This window comes from Rattus rattus, chromosome 10 (genome assembly GCF_011064425.1).
Source record: "Rattus rattus isolate New Zealand chromosome 10, Rrattus_CSIRO_v1, whole genome shotgun sequence".
Classification (NCBI taxonomy): domain Eukaryota; kingdom Metazoa; phylum Chordata; class Mammalia; order Rodentia; family Muridae; genus Rattus; species Rattus rattus.
Genome location: NC_046163.1, coordinates 12,290,945 through 12,317,010, shown reverse-complemented (window position 1 = coordinate 12,317,010; position 26,066 = coordinate 12,290,945). Strand labels below are relative to the sequence as shown.

The 26,066-nt window shown below is 36.4% G+C and overlaps 1 protein-coding gene across 5 annotated transcripts in view; it reads left to right on the top strand.

Moving 5' to 3' along the window:
- Ptpn4 (protein tyrosine phosphatase non-receptor type 4) overlaps positions 1-26,066 on the top strand; it is a 175,112-nt gene that overhangs the window by 92,903 nt on the left and 56,143 nt on the right. For all 5 annotated transcript variants that reach the window (XM_032915205.1, XM_032915204.1, XM_032915206.1 and 2 more), the window contains 3 exons: positions 8,997-9,060; positions 12,512-12,684; positions 24,358-24,426. In XM_032915205.1, the coding sequence (XP_032771096.1) occupies positions 8,997-9,060; positions 12,512-12,684; positions 24,358-24,426 (306 nt within the window). The remainder of the gene's footprint in view (positions 1-8,996; positions 9,061-12,511; positions 12,685-24,357; positions 24,427-26,066) is intronic.

Here is a 26,066-nt window from a genome sequence, read left to right as displayed (position 1 = left end):
TCTTCAAACCAGACATACACATGAGTAATATATTGACCTAGCATTCCAGGGGAACTCCCAAGGTGTTAATAGCTTTATACAGGGTTAGTCACTCTTAATGATAGGAAAAGGTCTCAACCTCAGGACCCCATGGTTCCCTCAAGTATATCCTTCCTACCTGCCACTGCAGGAGAGAGGTATTGAGCAGACATGGAGACTAGCTAAGGTGTTATACTTTCTCTTCTTTCCTAGACCTGAAACACAGAAAAGGTAATCTTGGAAAAACTTCAGAAAACCCTGAGAAATATACTTAGGTCTTCTAGGGACTCACTCAATCCTTTGACATAGTCTAGAAGAATGTAATATTGCTCCCAAATCATATCCTGATCCTCACTGACTGAAAAGACTCCTATAGATACACAGGCCAGATATATGAAATTAATAGAAAGAGAAGCTCTGTGACAGGTGAGGTACAAATCACAAGTAGAAAATAATTTCTCAACTGGTAAAGGAGCAATGCCATAGGATGAACCTCACTGGGACCTTAATTGCCCTGTTGGGAATGAAGGCAGAGAGATTTTCTCTTGTTTCTCTTAGAGAGGCTACAGAGAACTCACTCTAAGCCTTTAAATTATTCCAATTCATCAGGTTATTAGGGGGCTCTTTTTTGTGATTTTTTTTTTAATCTTTATTAGCTTGGGTATTTCTTATTTACATCGTTCTGCATTCTTTAACATGTTGACCTCCAGTTGAACCAGCACCATTTGCTGAAAATGCTATCTTTTTCCATTGGATGGTTTTGGCTCCTTTGTCAAAAATCAAGTGCCCATAGGTGTGTGGGTTCATTTCTGGGTCTTCAGTTCTATTCCACTGGTCTATCTGTCTGTCTCTGTACCAATACCATGCAGTTTTTATCACTATTGTTCTGTAATAGGGCTTGAGTTCAGGGATAGTGATTCCCCCTGAAGTCCTTTTATTATTGAGGATAGTTTTAGCTATCCTGGGTTTTTTGTTATTCCAGATGAATTTGCAAATTGTTCTGTCTAACTCTTTGAAGAATTGGATTGGTATTTTGATGGGGATTGCATTGAATCTGTAGATTGCTTTTGGTAAAATGGCCATTTTTACTATATTAATCCTGCCAATCCATGAGCATGGGAGATCTTTCCATCTTCTGAGGTCTTCAATTTCTTTCTTCAGAGGCTTGAAGTTCTTATTGTACAGATCTTTTACTTGCTTGGTTAAAGTCACACCGAGGTATTTTCTATTATTTGGGACTATTATGAAGGGTGTCGTTTCCCTAATTTCTTTCTCGGCTTGTTTCTCTTTTGTGTAGAGGAAGGCTACTGATTTATTTGAGTTAATTTTATACCCAGCCACTTTGCTGAAGTTGTTTATCAGGTTTTAGTAGTTCTCTGGTGGAACTTTTGGGATTGCTTAAATATACTATCATATCACCTGCAAATAGTGATATTTTGACTTCTTCTTTTCCAATCTGTATCCCCTTGATCTCCTTTTGTTGTCTGATTGCTCTGGCTAGAACTTCAAGAACTATATTGAATAAGTAGGGAGAGAGTGGGCAGCCTTGTCTAGTCCCTGATTTTAGTGGGATTGCTTCAAGTTTCTCTCCATTTAGTTTAGTGTTAGCGACTGGTTTGCTGTATATGGCTTTTTACTATGTTTAGGTATGGGCCTTGAATTCCTATTCTTTCCAGGACTTTTATCATGAAGGGGTGTTGAATTTTGTCAAATGCTTTCTCAGCATCTAATGAAATGATCATGTGGTTTTGTTCTTTCAGTTTGTTTATATAATGGATCATGTTGATGGTTTTCTGTATATGAAACCATCCCTGCATGCCTGGGATGAAGCCTACTTGATCATGGTGGATGATTGTTTTGATGTGCTCTTGGATTCGGTTTGCCATAATTTTATTGAGTATTTTTGCGTCGATATTCATAAGGGAATTTGGTCTGAAGTTCTCTTTCTTTGTTGTGTCTTTGTGTGGTTTAGGTATAAGAGTAATTGTGGCTTCATAGAAGGAATTCGGTAGCGCTCCATCTGTTTCAATTTTGTGGAATAGTTTGGATAGTATTGGTATGAGGTCTTCTATGAAGGTCTGATAGAATTCTGCATTAAACCCATCTGGACCTGGGCTCTTTTTGATTGGGAGACCTTTAATGACTGCTTCTATTTCGTTAGGGGTTATGGGCTTGTTTAAATGGTTTACCTGTTCCTGATTTAACTTTGGTACCTGGTATCTGTCTAGGAAATTGTCCATTTCCTGCAGGTTTTCAAGTTTTGTTGAATATAGGCTTTTGTAGTAGGATCTGAAGATTTTTTGAATTTCCTCTGATTCTGTAGTTATGTCTCCCTTTTCATTTCTGATATTGTTAATTTGGACACACACTTTGTGTCCTCTCGTTAGTCTGGCTAAGGATTTATCTATCTTGTTGATTTTTCTCAAAGAACCAACTTTTAGTTCTGTTGATTCTTTCTATGGTGCTTTTTGTTTCTACTTGGTTGATTTCAGCTCTGAGCTTGATTATTTCCTGCCTTCTACTCCTCCTGGATGTATTTGCTTCTTTTTGTTCTAGAGCTTTTAGGTGTTCTGTCAAGCTGGTGACATATGCTCTCTCCTGTTTCTTTCTGCAGGCACTCAGAGCTATGAGTTTTCCTTTTAGCAAAGCTTTCATTGTGTCCCATAAGTTTGGGTATGTTGTACCTTCATTTTCATTAAATTCTAAGAAGTCTTTAGTTTCTTTCTTTATTTCTTACTTGACCAGGTTATCGTTCAGTAGAGCATTGTTCAATTTCCATGTATATGTGGGCATTCTTTCTTTATTGTTATTGAAGACCAGCTTTAGCCCGTGGTCGTCTGATAGGATGCATGGGATTATTCCTATCTTTCTGTATATGTTGAGGTCTGTTTTATGACCAATTATATGGTCAAGTTTGGAGAAAGTACCATGAGGTGCTGAGAAGTATGTATATCCTTTTGTTTTAGGATAGAATGTTCTATAAATATCTGTTAAGTCCATTTGGTTCATGACTTCTCTTTTAGTCTGTCTGCGTCTTTGTTTAATTTCTGTTTCTATGACCTGTCTATTGATGAGAGTGGAGTGTTGAAATCTCCTACTATTATTGTGTGAGGTGCAATGTGTGTTTTGAGCTTTAGTAAGGCTTCTTTTATGTTTGTAGGTGCCCTTGTATTTGGAGCATAGATATTTAGGATTGAGAGTTCATCTTGGTGGATTTTTCCTTTGATGAATATGAAGTGACCTTCCTTATCTTTTTTGATGACTTTTAGTTGAAAATTGATTTTATTCGATATTAGAATGGCTACTCTAGCTTGCTTCTTCAGACCATTTGCTTAGAAAGTTGTTTTCCAGCCTTTCACTCTGAGGTAGTGTCTGTCTTAGTCTCTGAGGTTGTTTCCTGTAGGCCACAGAATGCATGGTCCTCATTGCGTATCCAGTTTGTTAATCTATGTCTTTTTATTGGGAAGTTGAGGCCATTGATGTTGAGAGATATTAAGGAATAGTGATTATTGCTTCCTGTTATATTCATATTTAGATGTGAGGTTATGTTTGTGTGCTTTTCTTCTCTTTGTTTTGTTGCCAAGACGATTAATTTCTTGCTTCTTCTAGGGTATAGCTTGCCTCCTTATGTTGGGCTTTACCATTTATTATCCTTTGTAGCGCTGGATTTGTAGAAAGATATTGTGTAAATGTGGGTTTGTCATGGAATATCTTGGTTTCTCCATCAATGTTAATTGAGAGTTTTGCAGGATACAGTAACCTGGGCTGGCATTTGTGTTCTCTTAGGGTCTGTATGACATCTGTCCAGGATCTTCTGGCTTTCATAGTCTCTGGCGAGATGTCTGGTGTGATTCTGATAGGTCTGCCTTTATATGTTACTTGACCTTTTTCCCTTACTGCTTTTAATATTCTTTATTTTGTGCATTTGGTGTTTTGACTATTATGTGACGGGAGGAGTTTCTTTTCTGCTCCAATCTATTTGGGGTTCTGTAGGCTTATTGTATGCTTATGGGCATCTCTTTCTTTAGGGAAGTTTTCTTCTATGATTTTGTTGAAGATATTTACTGGTCCTTTGAGCTGGGAGTCTTCACTCTCTTCTATTCCTATTATCCTTAGGTTTGATCTTCTCATTGAGTCCTGGATTTCCTGTATGTTTTGGACCAGTAGCTTTTTCCATTTTACATTATCTTTGACATTGTGTTGATGATTTCTATGGAATCTTCTACTCCTGAGATTCTCTCTTCTATCTCTTGTATTCTGTTGGTGATGCTTGTATCTATGGCTCCTTGTCTCTTCCTTTGGTTTTCTATATCCAGGGTTGTTTCCCTGTGTTCTTTCTTCATTGCTTCCGTTTCCATTTTTAATTCCTTCAACTGTTTGATTGTGTTTTCCTGGAATTCTTTCAGGGATTTTTGTGATTCCTCTCTATAAGGTTCTACTTGTTTATGTTTATGTTTTCCTGCATTTCTCTAAGGGAGTTCTTCATGTCTTCCTTGAAATCTTCCAGCAGCCGCATCAAATATGATTTTAAATCTAGATCTTGCTTTTCTGGTGTGTTTGGATATTCAGTGATTGCTTTGGTGGGAGAATTGGGCTCCGATGATGCCATATAGTCTTGGTTTCTGTTGCTTGGGTTCTTGCGCTTTCCTCTCGCCATCAGATTATCTCTGGTGTTAGTTTGTTCTGCTATTTCTGACAGTGGCTAGACTGTCATATAGGCCTGTGTGTCAGGAGTGCTGTAGACCTGTTTTCCTGTTTTCTTTCAGCCAGTTATGTAAACTGAGTGTACTGCTTTCGGGCGTGTAGTTTTTCCTGTCTACAGGTCTTCAGCAGTTCCTGTGGACCTGTGTCCTGAGTTCACCAGTCAGGTCGCTTGGAGCAGAAAAGTTGGTCTTACCTGTGGTCCTGAGGCTCAAGTATGCTTGTGGGGTATTGCTTTTGAGCTCGTGGTGAGGGCAGCAACCAGGAGGGCCTGCGCTGCCTTTTCCGGGAGCACCTGTGTACAGGTGTCCCAGATGGCGTTAGGTGTTTTCCTCTGGAGTCAGAAATGTGGGCAGAGTGTAGTCTCCTCTGGCTTCCCAGGCATGTCTGCCTCTCTGAAGGTTTAGCTCTCCCTCCCATGGATTTGGGTGCAGAGAACTGTTGATCCGGTCCCTTCAAGTTCCAGTGGTGTCTGGAGCACAGGGGACCTGTAGCTCCAGTGCCCCATCTTCCGATTCACAGAGGCCTTATACAGTTTCCTCTTGGGCCAGGGATGTGGGCAGGGGTGGGCAGTATTGGTGGTCTCTTGCGCTCTGCAGTCTCAGGATTGCCCACCTGTCCAGGCAGTGAGCTCTCTCTCTCCTGGGGTTTGGGAGCAGTGAGGTGCGGGTGGGGATCATCGAGGTTGGGAATCCAGGTAAAATCCGGAAGTGTCCAGTCCCAGAGGAATTTTACCTCTGTGTGTCCTGAGACCACCAGTCAGGTCGCTTGGAGCAGAAAAGTTGTCTTACCTGTGGTCCCGAGGGTCAAGTTTGCTCGTGGGATATTGCTTTTGAGCTCTCCATGAGGGCAGCCATCAGGAGGGCCTGCACTGCCTTTTCTGGGAGCCCCTGTGCCCCGGGGTCCCAGATGGCGTTAGGTGTTTTCCTCTGGAGTCAGAAATGTGTGCAGAGTGTAGTCTCTTCTGGTTTCCCAGGCGTGTCTGCCTCTCTGAAAGTTTAGCTCTCCCTCCCATAGGATTTGGGTGCAGAGATCCTGATCACATCTTAAAGGCCCTGTCAACAAAGGTCCTGTGTAGTAACAGGACTACAACTGAAAAACTGCAAGGAAAGCAATTTAAAGAGATGTATAGAAGCCCAAAGATAGCAAGAGAACCAGGAATAAGGGTACTGGAAGAACCTAAGCATAGCCTTTTGTGAGGTAAGCATGAAGTTTCACCTAAGGAATGTTTTCTGGGTCTTTTTATTCAGTAAATTATATCTGGGTTCAACTCTAAATTTTGAGATATTCAAAGGGAGAATCACAAGGAAGGAAAACACCGAAATACCATTTTTCTTTTTGTAGAGAAATAAAGTATAAGAATTTCATGACATTCGTCTTTATAAAAAACTATGACATATTTGCAAGTGTCCAAAGAAAAAACGTTATCAATTTAGTCTATAGTTGTATTTCACAATCAAAAGAAAACTAGGTTTTCTCAAACAGAAATTAAAGGAGTCTTTTACTAGTTAGCCTATTTTGTGAGGACTGTTAAACTAAGTTCTTCAGAAAAAACAGTAACCACCCTTGAAATTGAAAGAGGCAGATTATCAGAGTGGGTTCTAAAAGTTTGTTATATAATTGATATACTTTATGAAATTATAATATATCATTATAATTTCATGTATAATATAATCATTTCATATATAATATATCATTATAATATATCATAATTTCATATATAATATAATCAGTGTTTGAGGTATGGTCATAGAACAGACCATTATCCAATCTAATTTTGAACCGTTTTTTTTTACCTACAAAAGATTGTTATCAACCACTTTCTATCTCTTGTCTTACCTCTTACAACCAGCCCTAATCATATATCTATTCTGGATATGCTAAAATGAGATACTGTGTGTTTGAGCGACATGTTTAGCATGTTTTGACATTCATGTAAAGACCATTTTATTGCTCAGTGACTCTATCCCTTAGTTACATACCATTTTGTATCACAGCTTATCCATCAGTTGTTCTTTTTGGCTATTAAGACTCTAGTGCCCAGGCGCCTTTAAATCTAGCACTGGGGGAGCAGAGGTAGGCAGAACTCTTGAGTTCAAGGCCAGCCTGGTCTACTTACAGGACTGCCAGAGATAACACAGAGAAACCCTGCCTCAAAAAACAACCAACCAAACCACGTAATGATACACTGCATGTTTATATAAATGTTGGTAGTGGGCATAGACAAAAGAGTAGAACTGAGTTTGCTGAGTTTTTTCTTCATGCTGTGCTATCACCTTCCCTCCCTATGGCAGGGTGGTCCGTGCTGCATTGATTTATTATGTTCTCCCTACCATTTGTCATTTGTCTTTCAGCTTAAAACACCTTGTTGGGTATGAAATGATATCCCATGTTAATTTTAATTTGTATTCTTTCGTGACTAAAATGTTGAACATATTTCCATGCGCTTGTTGTTCTTTCATCTGTCCTCTCAGAAATACTCAGATGGGATTGACAACTTATATGCATACTATCCACCAGAGATATATATGAAACATAAAGAGACAGGTTGATTTAACTCACTGTAAAAGATTAACCAAGGGCATGGAAACTAAAGGAGAAGTATTATAACCATCTCATTATACAAAATGAGCATTAATCATTGCTTGTTAGAATACATTTATAAGAAACACAAGTCATACAAGAAAGAAATTTGCTAGAAATTATCATCTGGTGTTGAAATTTGTATTCATTGATGTTTTTCTGGTGTTTGTAAAATGAAAATGACTAGAATTTAGAATAGGTTTTCTGTCTTATTTCTTTAGAAATGAATAACATTTTGTATTGTTTATGCTTGTGTGATTTTTTTTTAATGGTGATGTATACATTGTTAAAAAGTTTACAAATGTTTTACTTTCTTTCCACAAATATAGGCTGTGTTTTACCCAGTCTTCTTTTCACGTTCTAAAAGTAATAACCTCCATCATATGAGAAAATAATATATCCATTCTCTTTTATGTCTATGTAGTGAGAACACAAGGCATAACAGTAAACTAAGAAATTGCAGCCCTGCAGCCTGGGATTGGCACAGTGTGAGAGCACTGGACTAACATGTGTAAGGTCCTAGGTTCAATTCCCAGCAGGACAAGCAAAGTTCAGACCTAAAACCTAAGCTTGTATTTCCTCTACTTTAAACTGTTCTGCCCGAGTTAGACTGGTATATTTGTCTTCTGAAGTGATTGAGATTTGAGAAGTTTATTCTCTGAAAGTACTCACAGCTTCTTAATGGATATGGGTATGAGTCACAAAAATGAAAACTTAGAATTATTGTGAAAATATTTAGAAATATTAGAAAATTGGGTTCCAAATCACATTTTACTAAGATTCATTCTCTTTGGTCTCCTGGTCTTTTAAGTATCATGGGCCTCAAAGTCTAAGAATTACTCTATATATGGTTATTTCAAGGAACCAAACTAGCTTGAGTCATGGATCATATAATGGAACGTTGAAAAATTAGTGTTGTATAAGTTGAATATTTTTAGGCTGGTGTGGTGGTCACCCAGGAGGCAGAGCCAGATGAAACTGGTCTACATAGTAAGTTCCAGGACAGCCAAGGCTATGTAGTGAGTCTCTATCTAGAAAAAACAAACACAAATAAGTCATAAATAATTTTTCAAAGGTAGTATGTAAGGGTCAGATAAAAGTAATTATAGTTTTAGGATCAAAATGTTTTACAAAACTCTGAAATTTTACATTTTCCCTTATGCATGCTTTGTTGTATTAAAATATTTAAATGTTACTTATATTTGTTGAGAGTTTAATCTTTGGTAAGTATTTTTGAAAATAGAAAATTGGGAAATACATAATTCGTAGTAGATATAGTTTAATAAAAATTTTCTCCATTGATTACTTAGATTTTCTTTAGTCTTATAGGAAGCATCATACGTTTTACATTATTATATGTATTAAAGATTATATGATAAAATATGAAGATGTTAGTATACATTAAACTTAAGACCATGGCCACCCACCTGTGTGCATATGAGTAGCACTAATTGGATTTGAGGTTATTAATATTAAAAACAAAAATTAAAAAGGTGCCATGAAGTTAGGAGGAAAAAAGCTGGTGGCATCAAAGTGAGTTGGGGTTAATGGTGGAAAGATTGATTACTGCTCATTCTACAAATGTATGACACTTTTAAAACCTTCATAAAATATAAAAATGACTATAATTTTCCCAAGTTTTGATTATTTTTTTCTTAGCAGTATTTTGAATCCTCCAATTCTCTTTTTTGCAGGTTGAAGATTGTAAAAATTTCTTTTAAATGCAAACAGTTTTTTATTCAACTTCGAAAAGAATTGGTGAGTATTGATTAATAATTATTGATAAAATGAAATATTTTAAGATTGCCTATCCATAGGCAAGGGAGATGGCTGAATTTGTATAGTGCTTCTAGAAGTGCAAGGATGACTTGAGTTTGATACCTAGAACCCAAGTAGAAAAGCTGCACTTACAACTCTGGCAAAGAGGAGGCAGACATAGGCTGACCCATTCAACTCCTAGGCCTGCCAGTTTAGGTTAATTGGGAGCATTCCAGGCCATTGATAGACTCTGTCCCCTAAAATAAGGGGAAATATTTCTGAGAAAGAACCACTGTCCCCCAAAATAAGGGAAAATATTTCTGAGAAAGAACCACTGTCCCCCAAAATAAGGGGAAATATTTCTGAGAAAGAACCACTGAGGTTATCTTCTAGCTTCCTAGCACGCATGTGTGTACACCCACAGGTGCATGAGCACACACTGATTAAAAAACACAAAACTTTGTGTCACTGAACAAAATTGCAATAAATTCTTGTAAGCTTTTTCTCCATATTAAATACTTCTTTTCATATAAAGCTTATTTAATTTTGGGAGTGGTGAATATGTAGTTTCTAGTTCATGGACTTACATCTTGTGTCAGAGTGTTAGTACAGTGTTATAACAGCATCCACTTGTAAATTATTTTACCTGATCAAATTAAACTAGCTTTGCCTGGTGTGGTGACACTAGCTTGTAATCCCAGTAGAAATAATGATTAGGGCAAGATCCTAGCATAAAACACATACATATTTACAGACATGAATATGCAAACAAACTCACCTTGTTCTTTGGTTTACATTAATTTTTTTTATAAATCTTTGCAAATTGGTACATGTTTCAAGACATATATATGTGTGTGTATAACATTTCTTTAAAATTTTAAGAATATATTTGAGTCATCTGCAGTGTCTGCTTGCTGGAGGGTATTGTTCTATTTTGTGACTATGGTTTATCATTTATGTTTAACAAATATGGGAGATTTTTCCAAATAGACTTTTTATTGAAATGGTTCCCATACAACTTTGTATGGAAAAGTGCCTAAACTTTGTTTATCAAGTATATAACTTGATAAACTCAGAATAATACATAGAGCACGACAAAGTCCTGTTGCTAACGGATCTAATGCGCACTTTTAGTAGCTAACCTTCCCAACACATAGTCAGCATTATTCCTATTTGTACTGCCATGAAGTAGTTTAGATGCTGTGAACTTTATAAAGTGAAGCTGTATAGCAAGTCCTTTTGTACTTGGTTTATTTTCTTTAACAATATGAAATTCATATTATACTGACATCAATGATACTGTGTGCTTGGTTCCTTAATGTGATATTCCACTAAGTGTATATGCCATAAACTAGCAGTTTAGTTTAATATGGGGACAGTTTTACTATTTCCCAATGGAGAGTATCATAACTAATGCTGTTACTGAACATTCTTATGCATGTATGTCTTTGTATTTATATATATGTATGTGTGTGTATATGTACAGTAAACTTCAATAAATATTCAGAGACGGATGTATAGTAAATCTTGTTATGCAGAAACTAGAGAACGGGCTGGAGAAATGTCTCGGTGATTAAGACCAGTTCTAAAGGTCCTGAGTTCAATTCCCAGTAACCACATGGTGGCTCACAACCATCTGAAATGAGATCAGATGTCCTCTTCTTGTGTCTGACAGCAACAGTGTATGCATATACATGAAATAAGTCTTAAAACAAAACGAGAGAACAGATAATTTACTTGGAGTAACTTTAGTGTTGTAAAAGAAAACACTTTTAATTTACCTGCTAGCCGTGGATATGTTGTCAGTAATGGTAATAACGAGTTATGAAATGTAACATTTATTGAAAACAGTATATGTGCCTGGTAATGTATGAACCATTTTTATTATTTACATCTCATAGCTGTTCTCCGATTGTGTTAGTTAGCACTATGTTTACCTGTTAGTAACAGCCTCAAAAGTCAACTTGCACGTGATTAAAGACCACATATAGATAGATGTATTTTGCAGAAGGTCACATTGCCAATATTTTCTTTATAAAAAACATTGATTTTAACTATCCAAAGTTATAGGCAGGTACAGTGTTGCACACCTGTCGACGGCAGTGACAGGAGGGTGGCTGCTTGTTCAAGGTTAGCCATGGCCTACAATGAAATTTCAGACCAGGCATGCATAGCAAGACTTTATGACAAAACAACAGCAGCAGATCCAAACTTTCACTTGGTATACTTGACCTTTTAGGACACGTTAAATCCATTTTTCACAAAGTAGAAATAACAGCATCACATTTCAAATACATTTACAGTGTCAAAAGTACATGCAGAGTATTTGAAGCAATGGTTTAATAGGGAGGCCACATATTAGACAGTGTATACACACTGAAAAACCTTACTCTATTATGCTTTCTTGTCAGGTATTCTGTCATCTTATATAATATTTATTGTATATCATACAATATGTAAGCTGTTACTACATACAAACAATTGCTAATGATACATTTAACTTTCTAGTAAATATGTTATGCTTTAGTCATTTTCCTTTTAATATGAAACTGTATTCTTATATCTGAACATTTTATCATGGTTTAATTATGGAAAATATTTTCATGATGAAAATACTTCTTGAATAAAACATAGAAGCTCTTAAAGATGATTCATTGTTTCAATGATAACTATTCATCAAAAGATACTATTAAGAGAGTGACATAGCACTGGCTGTATATGCAATAATATGCCACCTCAAGTCCTTCCATATATACGCTATCCAATAGAAAAATATATGACCTAGCAACAGAAATGTGTGCATATATACACAGCCACTAAGAATGTGTATACACAATATTACTCTTCTATCCCTAATTAGAAAATATCAAATATGTATAAACCGTAAAATAGGTAAACTATTGTCTGTATATTATACATTACATATAAAATATATACTTATTGCAAGTGAGCATGCGTGCTTGTACACACACACACACACACACACACACACGATATTCAGGAGATGTGTGCTTTGATATAATGTGGTTTATGCCAAAAAAAAAACTATAGAATTGTTTTATTCTAATGCTAGTCAATTTCTAGTGTGATTTTTGTAATAATGCTTGGGGTATTGAGTATTCTTAGTTTTAATCAAGGCAAATTGCAAGTTGTGGATTTACATAAAGTTAATTTGTATTCCAGGATTATATTTTGCAGCAGAATCATAGCTAATGAAAGTTGAAAATAGTAAGATTTTTAAAGTTATTTCTATGATAAAAAATGTAAAAGTTGAAAAATTACTGAAATTCACTTTTTATAAATTGTTTTATTTATTTCACTGAGCCTTTGTTAAACCAAGAAAATCATTTAAGAAGATAAGCCTTTACAAGAGTGGAGTAACTCATCTGTCAAAAGTATTATCATATCCTGACATTTTCCTATTTTCTCTAAATTTTGTCATTCAATACAGCATGAATCTAGAGAAACATTACTTGGATTTAATATGGTGAATTATAGAGCGTGTAAAACTTTGTGGAAAGCGTGTGTAGAACATCACACATTCTTCCGCCTGGATAGACCACTTCCACCTCAAAAGAACTTTTTTGCACATTATTTTACATTGGGTTCCAAATTCCGGTACTGGTGAGTACTACTTTTATATTATTTGTTTTGCTTTGCTTTGTTTTCCTTAGCCTTAGAATAAAGGTCTTGGTCTAGAGATAGGTCTCACAGGTTAAAAGCACTGGCTTCTCTTCTAGAAGGACCCAGCTTTAATTCCCAGCACCCACTTGACATCTCACAGCTGTTTGTAACTCTGTAAATCTGTCATTCTTTTCTGGCCCTCATGAGACCAGGTGTGGATATGTTACACAGACATATTGCAGATGAAATATCCATAGACAAAAACTAAAATATAAAAATAAATTAATTAAAGATCTAGGTATAAAGCAGTACAATCATTGTTAGTCACCAAACCTACAGAGTCAAAATTCCCATGGAATTCCTGTCTGCGTGTCTGTATCAATATGTCTATGGTGTTTGCACCATGTAAGTCTGGTGATGCACACTAGACTTGATAACCCCGTGCCTTTATTGTAATGTAGGTAATTATTTTATAAGTAAATAGCCACATTTACATAGTTAGAATCCCAACAGATTTTATGATTCTCAATGCATTTGTTACTTACTTGAAAACTTTTCTATAATGTATACTCATTTCTTTTGTAAAAGCTAAGATACTTTTTACATAGTATATAATTTTTTTGTTTAAAAATCCAGTTTAGCTTTTTTTGAAGCTATCTCAGCCAAAAGAGTTCAAAGCAGCCATTATGTAAATAAGCAAAAAGATGAATTTGTTCAGCAATAACAGATCTTGCCATTTTCCTGTATTTTTTTAATTTTGCCTAAAATACAGCATACATTTTGAGAAATAATTTTAGCTAAAATTATCCCTTATGTTTTTCCCTTTATTGTGTGTGTGTGTGTGTGTGTGTGTGTGTGTGTGTGTGTGTGTGTATTTTTTTGCCTGTGTGTATATTTGTGCATTGTGTGTGTACAATGCCCACAATGCTGGAAGAGATCCTGTGTTTGGAAATATAGACAGAGTGCTAGAATGGGTGCTGGGAATCGAACCTGGGTCCTTTAGAAGAGTAGAGTAGGCAGTACTCTATAAACAGCTGAGCCATCTCTAGTCCCCCTAAATTTGACTTGTTCTCTTTAAGTTTTTTTTAACTGATATATAATTAGGTATGGTGTGACCTTTGGCATATATGCAATATGAAATCACCAGATATATCCATAGCTTCAGATATGTATCATGTCCTTGGGAATGTTCTTAACTCTCTCCACTAATTTGAAATTTACAATTAACTGTTAATCATAGTTGAATATGAGAATAGAATATGAGAAATTATTTTACCTATTCAGCTGTGCCTTTTGGCATTTGTTGATTTCATTTTCAATACTCCCCAAGGCAACAATGTTTTGGAAATAACTATTTGTAGAAACCTTGAAGAGTCCTAATTCTAAAATGACACCTAAAAGCTAGTTTTAAAGTGGAATCTAGTAAGACTCATACGGAAAAAATTACTGGTGATCTAATAAGACAAATGATATTCATTTTTATCTCTTTTTTATACAAATAAGATTTTTAATCCCTGATATTTTATGCTAGATGAAATTGTTATATAAAAAGAAAAATGAGGGGCTGGAAAGATGGCTCAGTGGTTAAGAGCACTGACTACTCTTCCAGAGGTCTGGAGTTCAAATCCCAGCATCCATGTAGTGGCTCACAACCATCTGTAATGGGATCTGATGCCCTCTTCTAATATGTCTGAAGACAGCTACAGTGTACTTACAGAAAATAAACACATAAATCTTTAAAAAAAAGAAAAATGCATAGATATACCTCCAAAACGTTAATAATATAAATCTCAACATTTACAAATACTGTTTGTAATACCAGTCAAAACAATATGATATATCACTTAAAATACATGCTTATCATCCCAAGGGGGGAAAATGTATGTACAGGAGTTTAATATCAACCATGAAATAGAATTTTTTTTTTTACCCAAAAGTAAAACACAGCAGATTCTTAAGGAGTTTGATAACATGCTTTATGAAAGCCTTTCCTACTTTTCTAAAGGTAATATTTAGAAAGGTAAGATGACAGTTCTTGCCAATTTAAAGGTTAAATAGACTGAAGAAGAATGTGTCAGGTCAATGGTGACAATCAAGGAAATGCAGAGACTTGCTGGTACCAGCTTCTATTCTCAGCAGGGACAGAAAACTCAGTGGCCTCTCTGAATTGGAGAGTACACTACAAACCCTAAAGCTATTCCTTAAATGTGTTTAATTCCTAAATGACCAATAGTGTAATTATGCAAGGACACACACACACATGTACATTTAGGCTACAAAGAAATTAGAGTAGAGTACTATAGGACTTTCTTTAGAACCACCAGCTCCTGAATAATGATGGGAGACTTATATTAGTATGAATGCCTAAGCCTTATAGCTAGGCTTGTTCCCAGCTAGCTCTTAACTTAGTTTATCTCCTTTATTTTATCTCCTTTCTGCCCAGTATCTCGTTAGTTACTTATCCTTCTTACTCCCAGCCTACTCTTCTTCTGCACTTCCCTTGGGGATACTTCCCAGAGACCTATCTCTTCCTTGAAGTCCCACCTATTTTCTTGCCTTCCGTGTAGGCCATCAGCATTTTTAATAAACCAATCAGAAGGTGAGAGAGGGAATGTTTACAAAACAATTAGAGAGGTGATGCTTAATGATACCAAAGTCCAGCCTATAATCATCTCTGCTCGTTCAGAAATCAGTATTTGTATAATACAGAGACAGTGTTTACACAGTGCATAAAAACATCTTTCCAACAGTAAAGTGCAGTAACCAACTTCCTGTTCCAATTCAGACAGGCTTCAGGTAAAATGAGAGAAAAAAGGCCAAACAGGGTGAATTGCACCATACAACATCCAATAGAAAAGCTAGGTATGAATGAATGTAAATAGAAAAGACAGTTAAAGAAAATTATTTGGAAAAAAAATCACCAATGAAACAGAAAGAACTTTCTAGTATATAGATAGTAATTTAAAAACCAAGCCTTGGGGTTGGGGGATTTAGCTCAATGGTAGAGTGCTTGCCTAGCAAGCTCAAGGCCCTAGGTACAGTCCTCAGCTCCAAAAAAAAAAAAAAAAAAAAAACCAAGCCTTACAACTATTTTGCATAGTCAACATAGCATTTCTCAGTGGCAGGTACAAGATTCCGTACTGTCTTGTCCTGGGTTCCAGGAGAGTGAACTGAGGTCCTCATGACTCTGTGACAAGCACTTTATTGATTCTGGCATCTTTCCAGTCCTTCTTTATAATACTAAATGCTTAATAGAATTTACAAATTATTCTTTCTGGGCTAATTTTATTTTAAAGAAAGTTTTTTTAATAATACATTCAGATATTTACATAAGTCAATTCAGATTTTTTTTTCTGAACAAACATTTGTAGTTGATGTATTTCATTCCATTTAAGTTGTTGGCCTTTTTGTCATAAAGTTTCCAATAATCTTCCTTATCTTTTTAGGTCTAGAATCTATAGAGATGGTACTTTAATTCTTCATTTATTTATTTGGTTGGTTGTTTCGTTTTTTTGAGACAGGGTTTTTCTGTGTAACCATTAATGTCTGGAATTATTTCTGTAGACCAGGCTGTCTGCAAACTCAGAGAGATGAGCCTTCCTCTGCCTCTCGAGTGCTAAGATGAAATGTGTACGCCACCACTCTCTGGCGGCTTCTTTCATTCATGTTTGTATGTTTTGTATGTCTTGATCATTCTTGTTAGAATCTCATCACATTGGATTGTTTTTAACAATCTGTATGTCAAGTAAAAGTTTTCTTTAGACTTGTGGAGCTTAGTTCTAAAATGAGATGCATAGAGAAATAACTGAAAATATTATGCAGCCAGGTTTTAATTCAAATAAGTTTAAAGCCAACATAGTAGATATTATTCAGTATGCAAAATCTCAAGCATTGTAAGATCTCTGAATCAGGAGTTGAAGAGTGTGACTCAGAGGTGCTTAAAAGCACTTACTGCTTTTTCAGAGGACCTAGATTTGTTTCCAAGCATCTACTGTTGCCAGTTCGAGGGTTCTGATGTTCTAGAATTAGTATGCCTTCTTAGTGAGAAATGACTATACACTCAGAGTTTAATAGAAGAAAAGGCTCTTGGGCTAGGTGTGGTGGATATACCTTTAGTCCTAGCACTGTGGAGAGATGCAGGTGGATCTCTGTGTATTCAAGACCAGCTTGGTCTATAGAGGATTCCAAGAGAGTCAGGGCTACACAAAGAAAACCTGTCTCAAAAAACTTAAAAAGGAAGGAAAGAAGGGAGGAAGGACAGAAAGACTTTCATAGGAGTCACACATGATAACCTGTGCATCAGATGTCTGTCTGTCTGTCTATCAGTTCTATTTTTCTTTCCTAAGGAAAGCTATCTGGTCCCTCTAGACCAGTGGTTCTTTTTTTTTTTTTTTTTAAATCTTTATTAACTTGGGTATTTTTTTTTTACATTTCGATTGTTATTCCCCTTCCCGATTTCCGGGCCAACATCCCCCTAACCCCTCCCCCCCCTTTCTATATGGGCTTCCCTTCCTCTCCCCATTACCACCCTCCCCCCAACAATCACGTTCACTGGGGGTTCAGTCTTAGCGGGACCAAGGGCTTCCCCTTCCACTGGTGCTCTTACTAGGATATTCATTGCTTCCTATGAGGTTGGAGCCCAGGGTCAGTCCATGTATAGTCTTTGGGTAGTGGTTTAGTCCTGGAAGCTCTGGTTGGTTGGCATTGTTGTTCATATGGGGTCTCGAGTCCCTTCAAGCTCTTCCTTCAAGTCCTTTCTCTGATTCTTTCAATGGGGGTCCCGTTCTCAGTTCAGTGGATTGCTGCTAGCATTCGCCTATGTATTTGCTGTATTCTGGGTATGTCTCTCAGGAGAGATCTACATCCGTTTCCTGTCAGCCTGCACTTCTTTGCTTCATCCATCTTATCTAGTTTGTTGGCTGTATATGTATGGGCCACATGTGGGGCAGGCTCTGAATGGGTGTTCCTTCTGCCTCTGTTCTAAACTTTGCCTCCCTATTCCCTGCCAAGGGTTTTCTTGTTCCCCTTTTAAAGAAGGAGTGCAGCATTCACATTTTGATCATCCGTCTTGAGTTTTATGTGTTCTGTGGATCTAGGGTAATTCAAGCATTTGGGCTAATAGCCACTTATCAATGAGTGCATACCATGTGTGTTTTTCTGTGATTGGGTTAGCTCACTCAGGATGATATTTTCCAGTTCCATCCATTTGCCTATGAATTTCATAAAGTCATTGTTTTTGGTAGCTGACTAGTACTCCATTGTGTAGATGTACCACATTTTCTGTATCCATTCCTCTGTTGAAAGGCATCTGGGTTCTTTCCAGTTTCTGGCTATTATAAATAAGGCTGCTATGAATATAGTGGAGTACGTGTCTTTGTTATATGTTGGGGCATCTTTTGGGTATATGCCCAAGAGAGATATAGCTGGGTTCTCAGGTAGTTCAATGTCCAATTTTCTGAGGAACCTCCAGACTGATTTCCAGAATGGTTGTACCAGTCTGCAATCCCACCAACAATGGAGGAGTGTTCCTCTTTCTCCACATCCTGGCCAGCATTTGCTGTCACCTGAGTTTTTGATCTTAGCCATTCTCACTGGTGTGAGGTGAAATCTCAGGGTTGTTTCGATTTGCATTTCCCTTATGACTAAAGATGTTGAACATTTCTTTAGGTGTTTCTCAGCCATTCGGCATTCCTCAGCTGTGAATTTTTTGTTTAGCTCTGTTCCCCATTTTTTAATAGGGTTATTTGTCTCCCTGCAGTCTAACTTCGTGAGTTCTTTGTATATTTTGGATATAAGGCCTCTATCTGTTGTAGGATTGGTAAAGATCTTTTCCCAATCTGTTGGTTGCCGTTTTGTCCTAACCATATTGTCCTTTGCCTTACAAAAACTTTGCAGTTTTATGAGATCCCATTTGTCTATTCTTGATCTTAGAGCATAAGCCATTGGTGTTTTATTCAGGAAATTTTCTCCAGTGCCCATGTGTCGAGATGCTTCCCCACTTTTTCTTCTATTAGTTTGAGTGTATCTGGTTTGATGTGGAGGTCCTTGATCCACTTGGACTTAAGCTTTGTACAGGGTGATAAGCATGGATCGATCTGCATTCTTCTACATGCTGACCTTCATTTGAACCAGCACCATTTGTTGAAAATGCTATCTCTTTTCCATTGGATGGTTTTGGTTCCTTTGTCAAAAATCAATTGACCATAGGTGTATGGGTTCATTTCTGGGTCTTCAGTTCTATTCCACTGGTCTATCTGTCTGTCTCTGTACCAATACCATGCAGTTTTTATCGCTATTGTTTTGTAATACTGCTTGAGTTCAGGGATAGTGATTCCCCCCCCCCGAAGTCCTTTTATTTTTGAGGATAGTTTTAGCTATCCTGGGTTTTTTGTTATTCCAGATGAATTTGCAGATTGTTCTGTCTAACTCTCTGAAGAATTGGATTGGTATTTTGATGGGGATTACATTTGCTAAAATGGCCATTTTTGCTATGTTAATCCTGCCAATCCATGAGCATGGGAGATCTTTCCATCTTCTGAGGTCTTCTTCAATTTCTTTCTTCAGAGGCTTGAAGTTCTTATCATACTGATCTTTTACTTGTTTGGTTAAAGTCACATCGAGGTATTTTATATTATTTGGGACTATTATGAAGGGTGTCATTTCCCTAATTTTCTTTTTGACTTGTTTCTCTTTTGTGTAGAGGAAGGCTACTGAGTTATTTGAGTTAATTTTATACCCAGCCACTTTGTTGAATGTGTTTATCAGGTTTAGTAGTTCTCTGGTGGAACTTTTGGGATCGCTTATACTATCATATCATCTGCAAATAGTGATATTTTGACTTCTTTTCCTATCTGTGTCCCCTTGATCTCCTTTTGTTGTCTGATTGCTCTGGCTAGAACTTTAAGAACTATATTGAATAAGTAGGGAGAGAGTGGGCAGCCTTGTCTAGTCCCTGATTTTAGTGGGATTGCTTCAAGTTTCTCTCCATTTAGTTTAGTGTTAGCGACTGGTTTGCTGTATGTGGCTTTTTACTATGTTTAGGTATGGGCCTTGAATTCCTATTCTTTCCAGGACTTTTATCATGAAGGGGTGTTGAATTTTGTCAAATGCTTTCTCAGCATCTAATGAAATGATCATGTGGTTTTGTTCTTTCAGTTTGTTTATATAATGGATCATGTTGATGGTTTTCTGTATATTAAACCATCCCTGCATGCCTGGGATGAAGCCTACTTGATCATGGTGGATGATTGTTTTGATGTGCTCTTGGATTCCGTTTGCCAGAATTTTATTGAGTATTTTTGCGTCGATATTCATAAGGAATTTGGTCTGAAGTTCTCTTTCTTTGTTGGGTCTTTGTGTGGTTTAGGTATAAGAGTAATTGTGGCTTCATAGAAGGAATTCGGTAGCGTTCTGTTTCATTTTTGTGGAATAGTTTGGATAGTATTGGTATGAGGTCTTCTATGAAGGTCTGATAGAATTCTGCATTAAACCAATCTGGACCTGGCCTCTTTTTGATTGGGAGACCTTTAATGACTGTTTCTATTTCATTAGGAGTTATGGGGTTGTTTAAATGGTTTATCTGTTCCTGATTTAACTTCGGTACCTGGTATCTGTCTAGGAAATTGTCCATTTCCTGCAGGTTTTCAAGTTTTGTTGAATATAGGCTTTTGTAGTAGGATCTGATGATTTTGAATGTCCTCTGATTCTGTAGTTATGTCTCCCTTTTCATTTCTGATTTTGTTAATTTGGACACACTCTCTGTGTCCTCTCATTAGTCTGGCTAAAGGTTTATCTATGTTGTTGACTTTCTCAAAGAACCAACATTTGGTTCTGTTGATTCTTTCTATGGTGCTTTTTGTTTCTACTTGGTTGATTTCAGCTCTGAGTTTGATTATTTCCTGTCTTCTACGCCTCATGGGTGTGTTTGCTTCTTTTTGTTCTAGAGCTTTTAGGTGTTCTGTCAAGCTGGTGACATAAGCTCTCTCCTGTTTCTTTCTGCAGCCACTCAGAGCTATGAGTTTTCCTCTTAGCAAAGCTTTCATTGTGTCCCATAAGTTTGGGTATGTTGTACCTTCATTTTCATTAAATTCTAAGAAGTCTTTAATTTCTTTCTTTATTTCTACCTTGCCCAGGTTATCGTTGAGTAGAGCATTGTTCAACTTCCATGTATATGTGAGCGTTCTTCCCTTAAAGTTATTGAAGACCAGCTTTAGCCCGTGATTGTCTGATAGGACGCATGGGATTATTTCTTTCTGTATCTCTTGAGGCCTGTTTTATGACCAATTATATGGTCAAGTTTGGAGAAAGTACCATGAGGTGGTGAGAAGAAGGTATATCCTTTTGTTTTAGGATAGAATGTTCTATAAATATCTGTTAAGTCCATTTGGTTCATGTAGACCAGTGGTTCTTAACTTGCGGGTCAGACACATTTCACTCAGGCACATAGCAGATATTCTGCATATCAGATATATACATCACTATCCATATTTTACTATGAAGTAGCACCAAAAATAATTTTATGGTTAAGTTATTAAAGGGTAGCAACATCAAGAAGGTTGAGAACTCCTGTGCTAGACCCTTACTCTATACCCCTCTGTAGTTCTGTGGACTGTAGCTTGGTTATCATTGACTTCATAGCTAACACCACAGAGTTACTGTATGCCATCTTTGTCTTTCGAGTCTTAGATACCTCACACAGGATAATGTTTTTTCTACTTCCATCCTATTTCCTTCAAATTTCATGATGTCACTTTTTAAAAGAACCATGTTTTCTTTATCCATTCTTCTGTGTAGGCACATCTAATAATATTTGGCTATTCTGAAACTTCAGGTTTTTTTCTACATCACTGATACCTGTTTGTAGCCTCTGAAGGCACTAAACCAATATTCGTAGTACACATATATACATATAGACAAAATACTCTTACTCCTAAAAGTCAAAATATAATTTTATAAGTTTTTTTAAAAATAGTAAAATCAGACCAATTAAATAACAAGAAAATCACTCAAATAACTCAAGAAAATAAGATAACTTAAAAAAGTCTTGGTGCAAAGCCCTAAGAATAAAGGGTAAGCCTTTACCAATAGCATTCATCCTCGCAACCATGAAAAGGATTAGAGAAAGACCTTAAAATGATAAAAGCTTTTTAAAAATATAAGCATAAATTTTTTAAAAAAGAAGAAGCAAATGAAAAGAAGTATTTGAGTCCCCATGGACAAAATTTCTAAATGTGTCATATTGAACATACGTACTTTGTGACATTTCCTAAACTTCTCTCCCTTTTTTCAATGAACAGCAGCTCTCTCTCTCTGAACATATCTACTGTAATCACAGTATAAGATTATGCCTATAACTCTAGCCTTGCCTTTTCTAAGTAAATATGTAAGAAGTTTCAGCAGGCTTGAGAGATGGCTTAGATGTTAAGAGCACTGGCCGCTCTTTCCAAGGACCCAGTACAATTTCCAGCGCCCACATGGGAGCTCAATACTGTAACTCCATTTTCAAGGGGTTCTCACACACTCATATATGCAGGCAAAACAACAGTGCACATCCTAAAAGGAATCATCAAAAAAGAGTTCTTTTAAAGAAAAGAACTCTTAAAATAATTTTTGTAATGAGATCTCAAATTTAAAACTGGCCTACATTTTAATTATTTTCATTATTATTTTCTCTACTCCTTGAATTATTACATTGAGGTTGTATACATCTATTTAGCAGTTGGTACCTTCTCATTTTTTAAATTCATACTGTCACAGTTTGATATTGTAATTGCTACAGAGTTTTATTTTATTCTGACTCTGAAAGGGTATCTTATAGACAATATGAAATATAAATCCCTTTTGAACATTAATTGTTCTTACTTGCTATAGATATTGACTTGTTATTTCTAGCCTCTTGATCAATAGAGTTGTATTTCAATCTGTTTCACTGCAATATTAATATATCAGTCAGGGAGTGAGAGAAACTGAGAGCTCTTTTTTATATTTTAAGTAAAATAAAATTAATCTAGAGGCTTGGTTACATAGGAATTTAAAAATAAAACAATAAACACACAAAAATGGGCAAGTAAGTGTGGAGGGTGGTTATTAAGAGTCAAGTGTGTGCGAGGAATAATGTGTAAGGGTCACATTTGATCTGGATTCTCTACAAGTTACAGTGCTTCAGAGACACTTTCATGGCCACTCCAGTTGGTCCTGGGCTTGTCAGAGCAGTACTGCTTCATCAAGATGTTGTCTTCAGTGCCCCAGCACTTGCCAGTACCTGCTTGCATTTCTCTCACTTCTCTGATCTTTCACTTACACATCATGAGAGTATAACCTAGTAGAAAACTGAGTAGAGAAGGATCTAGAAAATGGAGTGTGATTATTTACAGTCCCATAATAAATGTAGCAAAGCACAGAATTATGGGGCCTGTGATAGTCCACTGCACATCAGTGTTTGGACATATGTCACATATATTTATAGTGTCTGTGCTTATCGTTCTTGTTCTTAGCTTTAGAATGTCTTGGAAGCACCTTTTAATTATTAAAATGTTAATATACTTGGAAATGAAGCAGGAAAGGCAGGATGACCAAACCTGTACGTAGTTCTTAACCTAATGGACATGCTTCATGGTAAGCAGTGGCCAAGGGTATCGATGCTATTGTTATACTTAAGATGTTGAAAGATTGTTGACTAGAAGTAGAGCTGAGAATTTTGAAAAAAAGTTTTTTGCTTTCTTAACCATCTCTGTTTATATTTGTGCTTATTGCTATTCTGTATATCCAAGGGATTAAGTACATTCAGACTAATGCACCCAAATATATGGCCTACATAGAGGAAATATAATATTTAGGAAACTTCACATTTAAAATAAAGTTTCTTATTAATCTATTAATTATCAGTCATGCCATTTATTTCAAAATTACTTATATTTGTTGTAGTAATATAGTCTGAAATTTGCTTATGTGGCTTTGGGAACATGTATTTAGCTACTTTTATATACATTAAATATCTATATTTATAAATGGTTCTTCTTTCTGTACTAGAAATTGATGTTCACTTACAACTCAGTAACAGGTTGCCTTTACAAATCCACTGAGAACTACCTTCATTAACATAGTTAGCTGAATACACTGACATACCATGGAGGAGGATCAGAATCTCCTCTGCAAGTCACTTTCAAAGCAGAAACAGTGCCAAGCATTCACAGTATTTCTGACATTATTTCTTTTCTATAGTCAGAAACCTGAAATTTTTTATATTGTACAGAAGAAGTTGCTGCACAGTCTTCATGTCTGTGATAGTTGGGAGTAGGAAAGGAAAAAGTTAACCAAATCACCACATAATTCAGCCCCATCATTAGGTAACAGAGGCGTTAGCTAAGTCTCTTCTGTTAGAGTAGGTCAGAGCCATAGAGCTCGAATGGTACAGGCCACTTCTGACTTTAGAGAGGCCGTTTTAGTAGGGCACCCAGGAGAGGAGTTCCTGCCATCAAGCATGTGTCTAGTGACACATCTTGGTCTAGTGAATTGAGGAACTATTAATTAAGTTTCCTTCTTACTCTGCTGCTTTTATTGTTTTTATTACCTCAGATATCTTGTCACTTGTAAAATTGTTGTATAATCATGTTCTATATTGTAATTTTATGCTGTAGTCCCCTTTAAGATGTCATGTATATTTATATATTTCAGTGGGAGAACTGAAGTCCAGTCAGTTCAGTATGGCAAAGAAAAGGCAAATAAAGACAGGGTATTTGCAAGGTAAGTCAATCCTGTTTTAGCATGGAAGGGTTTGGGGTTTGTTTGTTTGTTTGTTTGACATTTTGTTGACATGATGTATGGCAGGGGAGGTAGTGGCACACAAGATGTGTGTAAATAAAAGTCAGAGTAAAATTTTTTACACAAAGTTCTTTCAATTGAGTGAGTTCACATTGTCAGGCTTAGCAGTAAGCACTTGTAGTTACCACTGAGTTATCTCACCAGTCCAACAGGTCACTGAATTCTTAAAAGCATTAAAATGATTAGAAATGGGGATTGGATATATGGCTCAGTAGTTAAAAGCTGTTATAGAAGGTCCAAGTTCAGTTCTTAGCACCTACGTGGTAGTGCACAACTATATATAGCTCCAGTTCAGGGGTTCCGATGCCTGCTTCTGATCCATGTACTTTTGCATGCATGTAGTATGCATGCACATAGTCAGGTGTACCCACATACACGTGAAATACACGTTTTTTAAAAATCATTAGAAATGTTTTCTAAATGATATACTTTGTCGATGAAATGGAAACTAGATTGTCTAGTGCCCTGCTTCTTTTATTAAAAACATATTTAAGAACTTTAGTCATGTATTGAGTACAATAGTTTTGAATAGGCTAAATTAAGTATCAATACAACTTTTTACTAGAAAGTTACTCTCTTATTACATACTTTTGAGCATTGTAAGGAGTCTTTCTTATCAAGCCCATTTATATGTATTAAATCATACTATCAAAAGATAAGATGCTTTTTAGTTGCCTTTTAAAAAAATGTATTTATCTGCATTTCATTAGACTTTGTGAGGTCCAGTTCATTTATTAGAGACAAAAATGATACAATCAGTTTTACATTTCAGAAAAATAATTAAGGGTAAAGAATGGGTTAGCCAAGTATGGGTTTGATACCTAGTGTGTCTGTTTGTCTATGCATGGCAGACACGACTGTTCCAATTAAAAATGGTATAGACCTGGAAAACAAAGGGATTTGTTTAGTAAGTGTCACTGAAATGTTTTCCATACAGCCGACCTTAAGATATAATTTTACTTTAAGTGGCGTAATTGTTCTAATTTAGAAAGAATTTGTTCTGGTTTTTTGTACTGTCTTACTTGCAGCCCCTACCCCCATTTTTGAGAATCCAAATACTATGGTGTTTTAATGGTTTTGTACATACTAGAATGTTGTTATACCTGATCTTCCTTGTTTTGTTATTCACTATTAAAATGCTATAGAGTTTGTAGGGGACTAACTTTTGTTTTTTGGTGTATGTGGCCCAGGAGGGTATGGAAGTTTCTTTTTTAAGGTGGTAGGTTCCCAAATTCCAGGGAATGCATACACTGTGTGCTCAAGTCTTGGGGAGAAGTTTTAATATTGCTGGGCTGTCTTAATGATTTTTCTGTCTCTGAAAGTCTATGCTTTCCTGGGCTTGTTTGTTGGTTTGTTTGTTTTTTGTTGTTGTTATTGTTGGTTTTGTTTGGTTTGTCCAGATAGGATTTCTCTGTGTAGCCCTGATTGTTCTGGGACCCCCTTTGTAGACCAGACTAGCCTCGTCCTCAAGAGATTTGCCTGTCTATGTCTCCTGAGTGCTGGTATTAAAGGTGGGCACCACCACCACCTAGCTCCTGAGATCTTTTTATGTAAGACTCTAC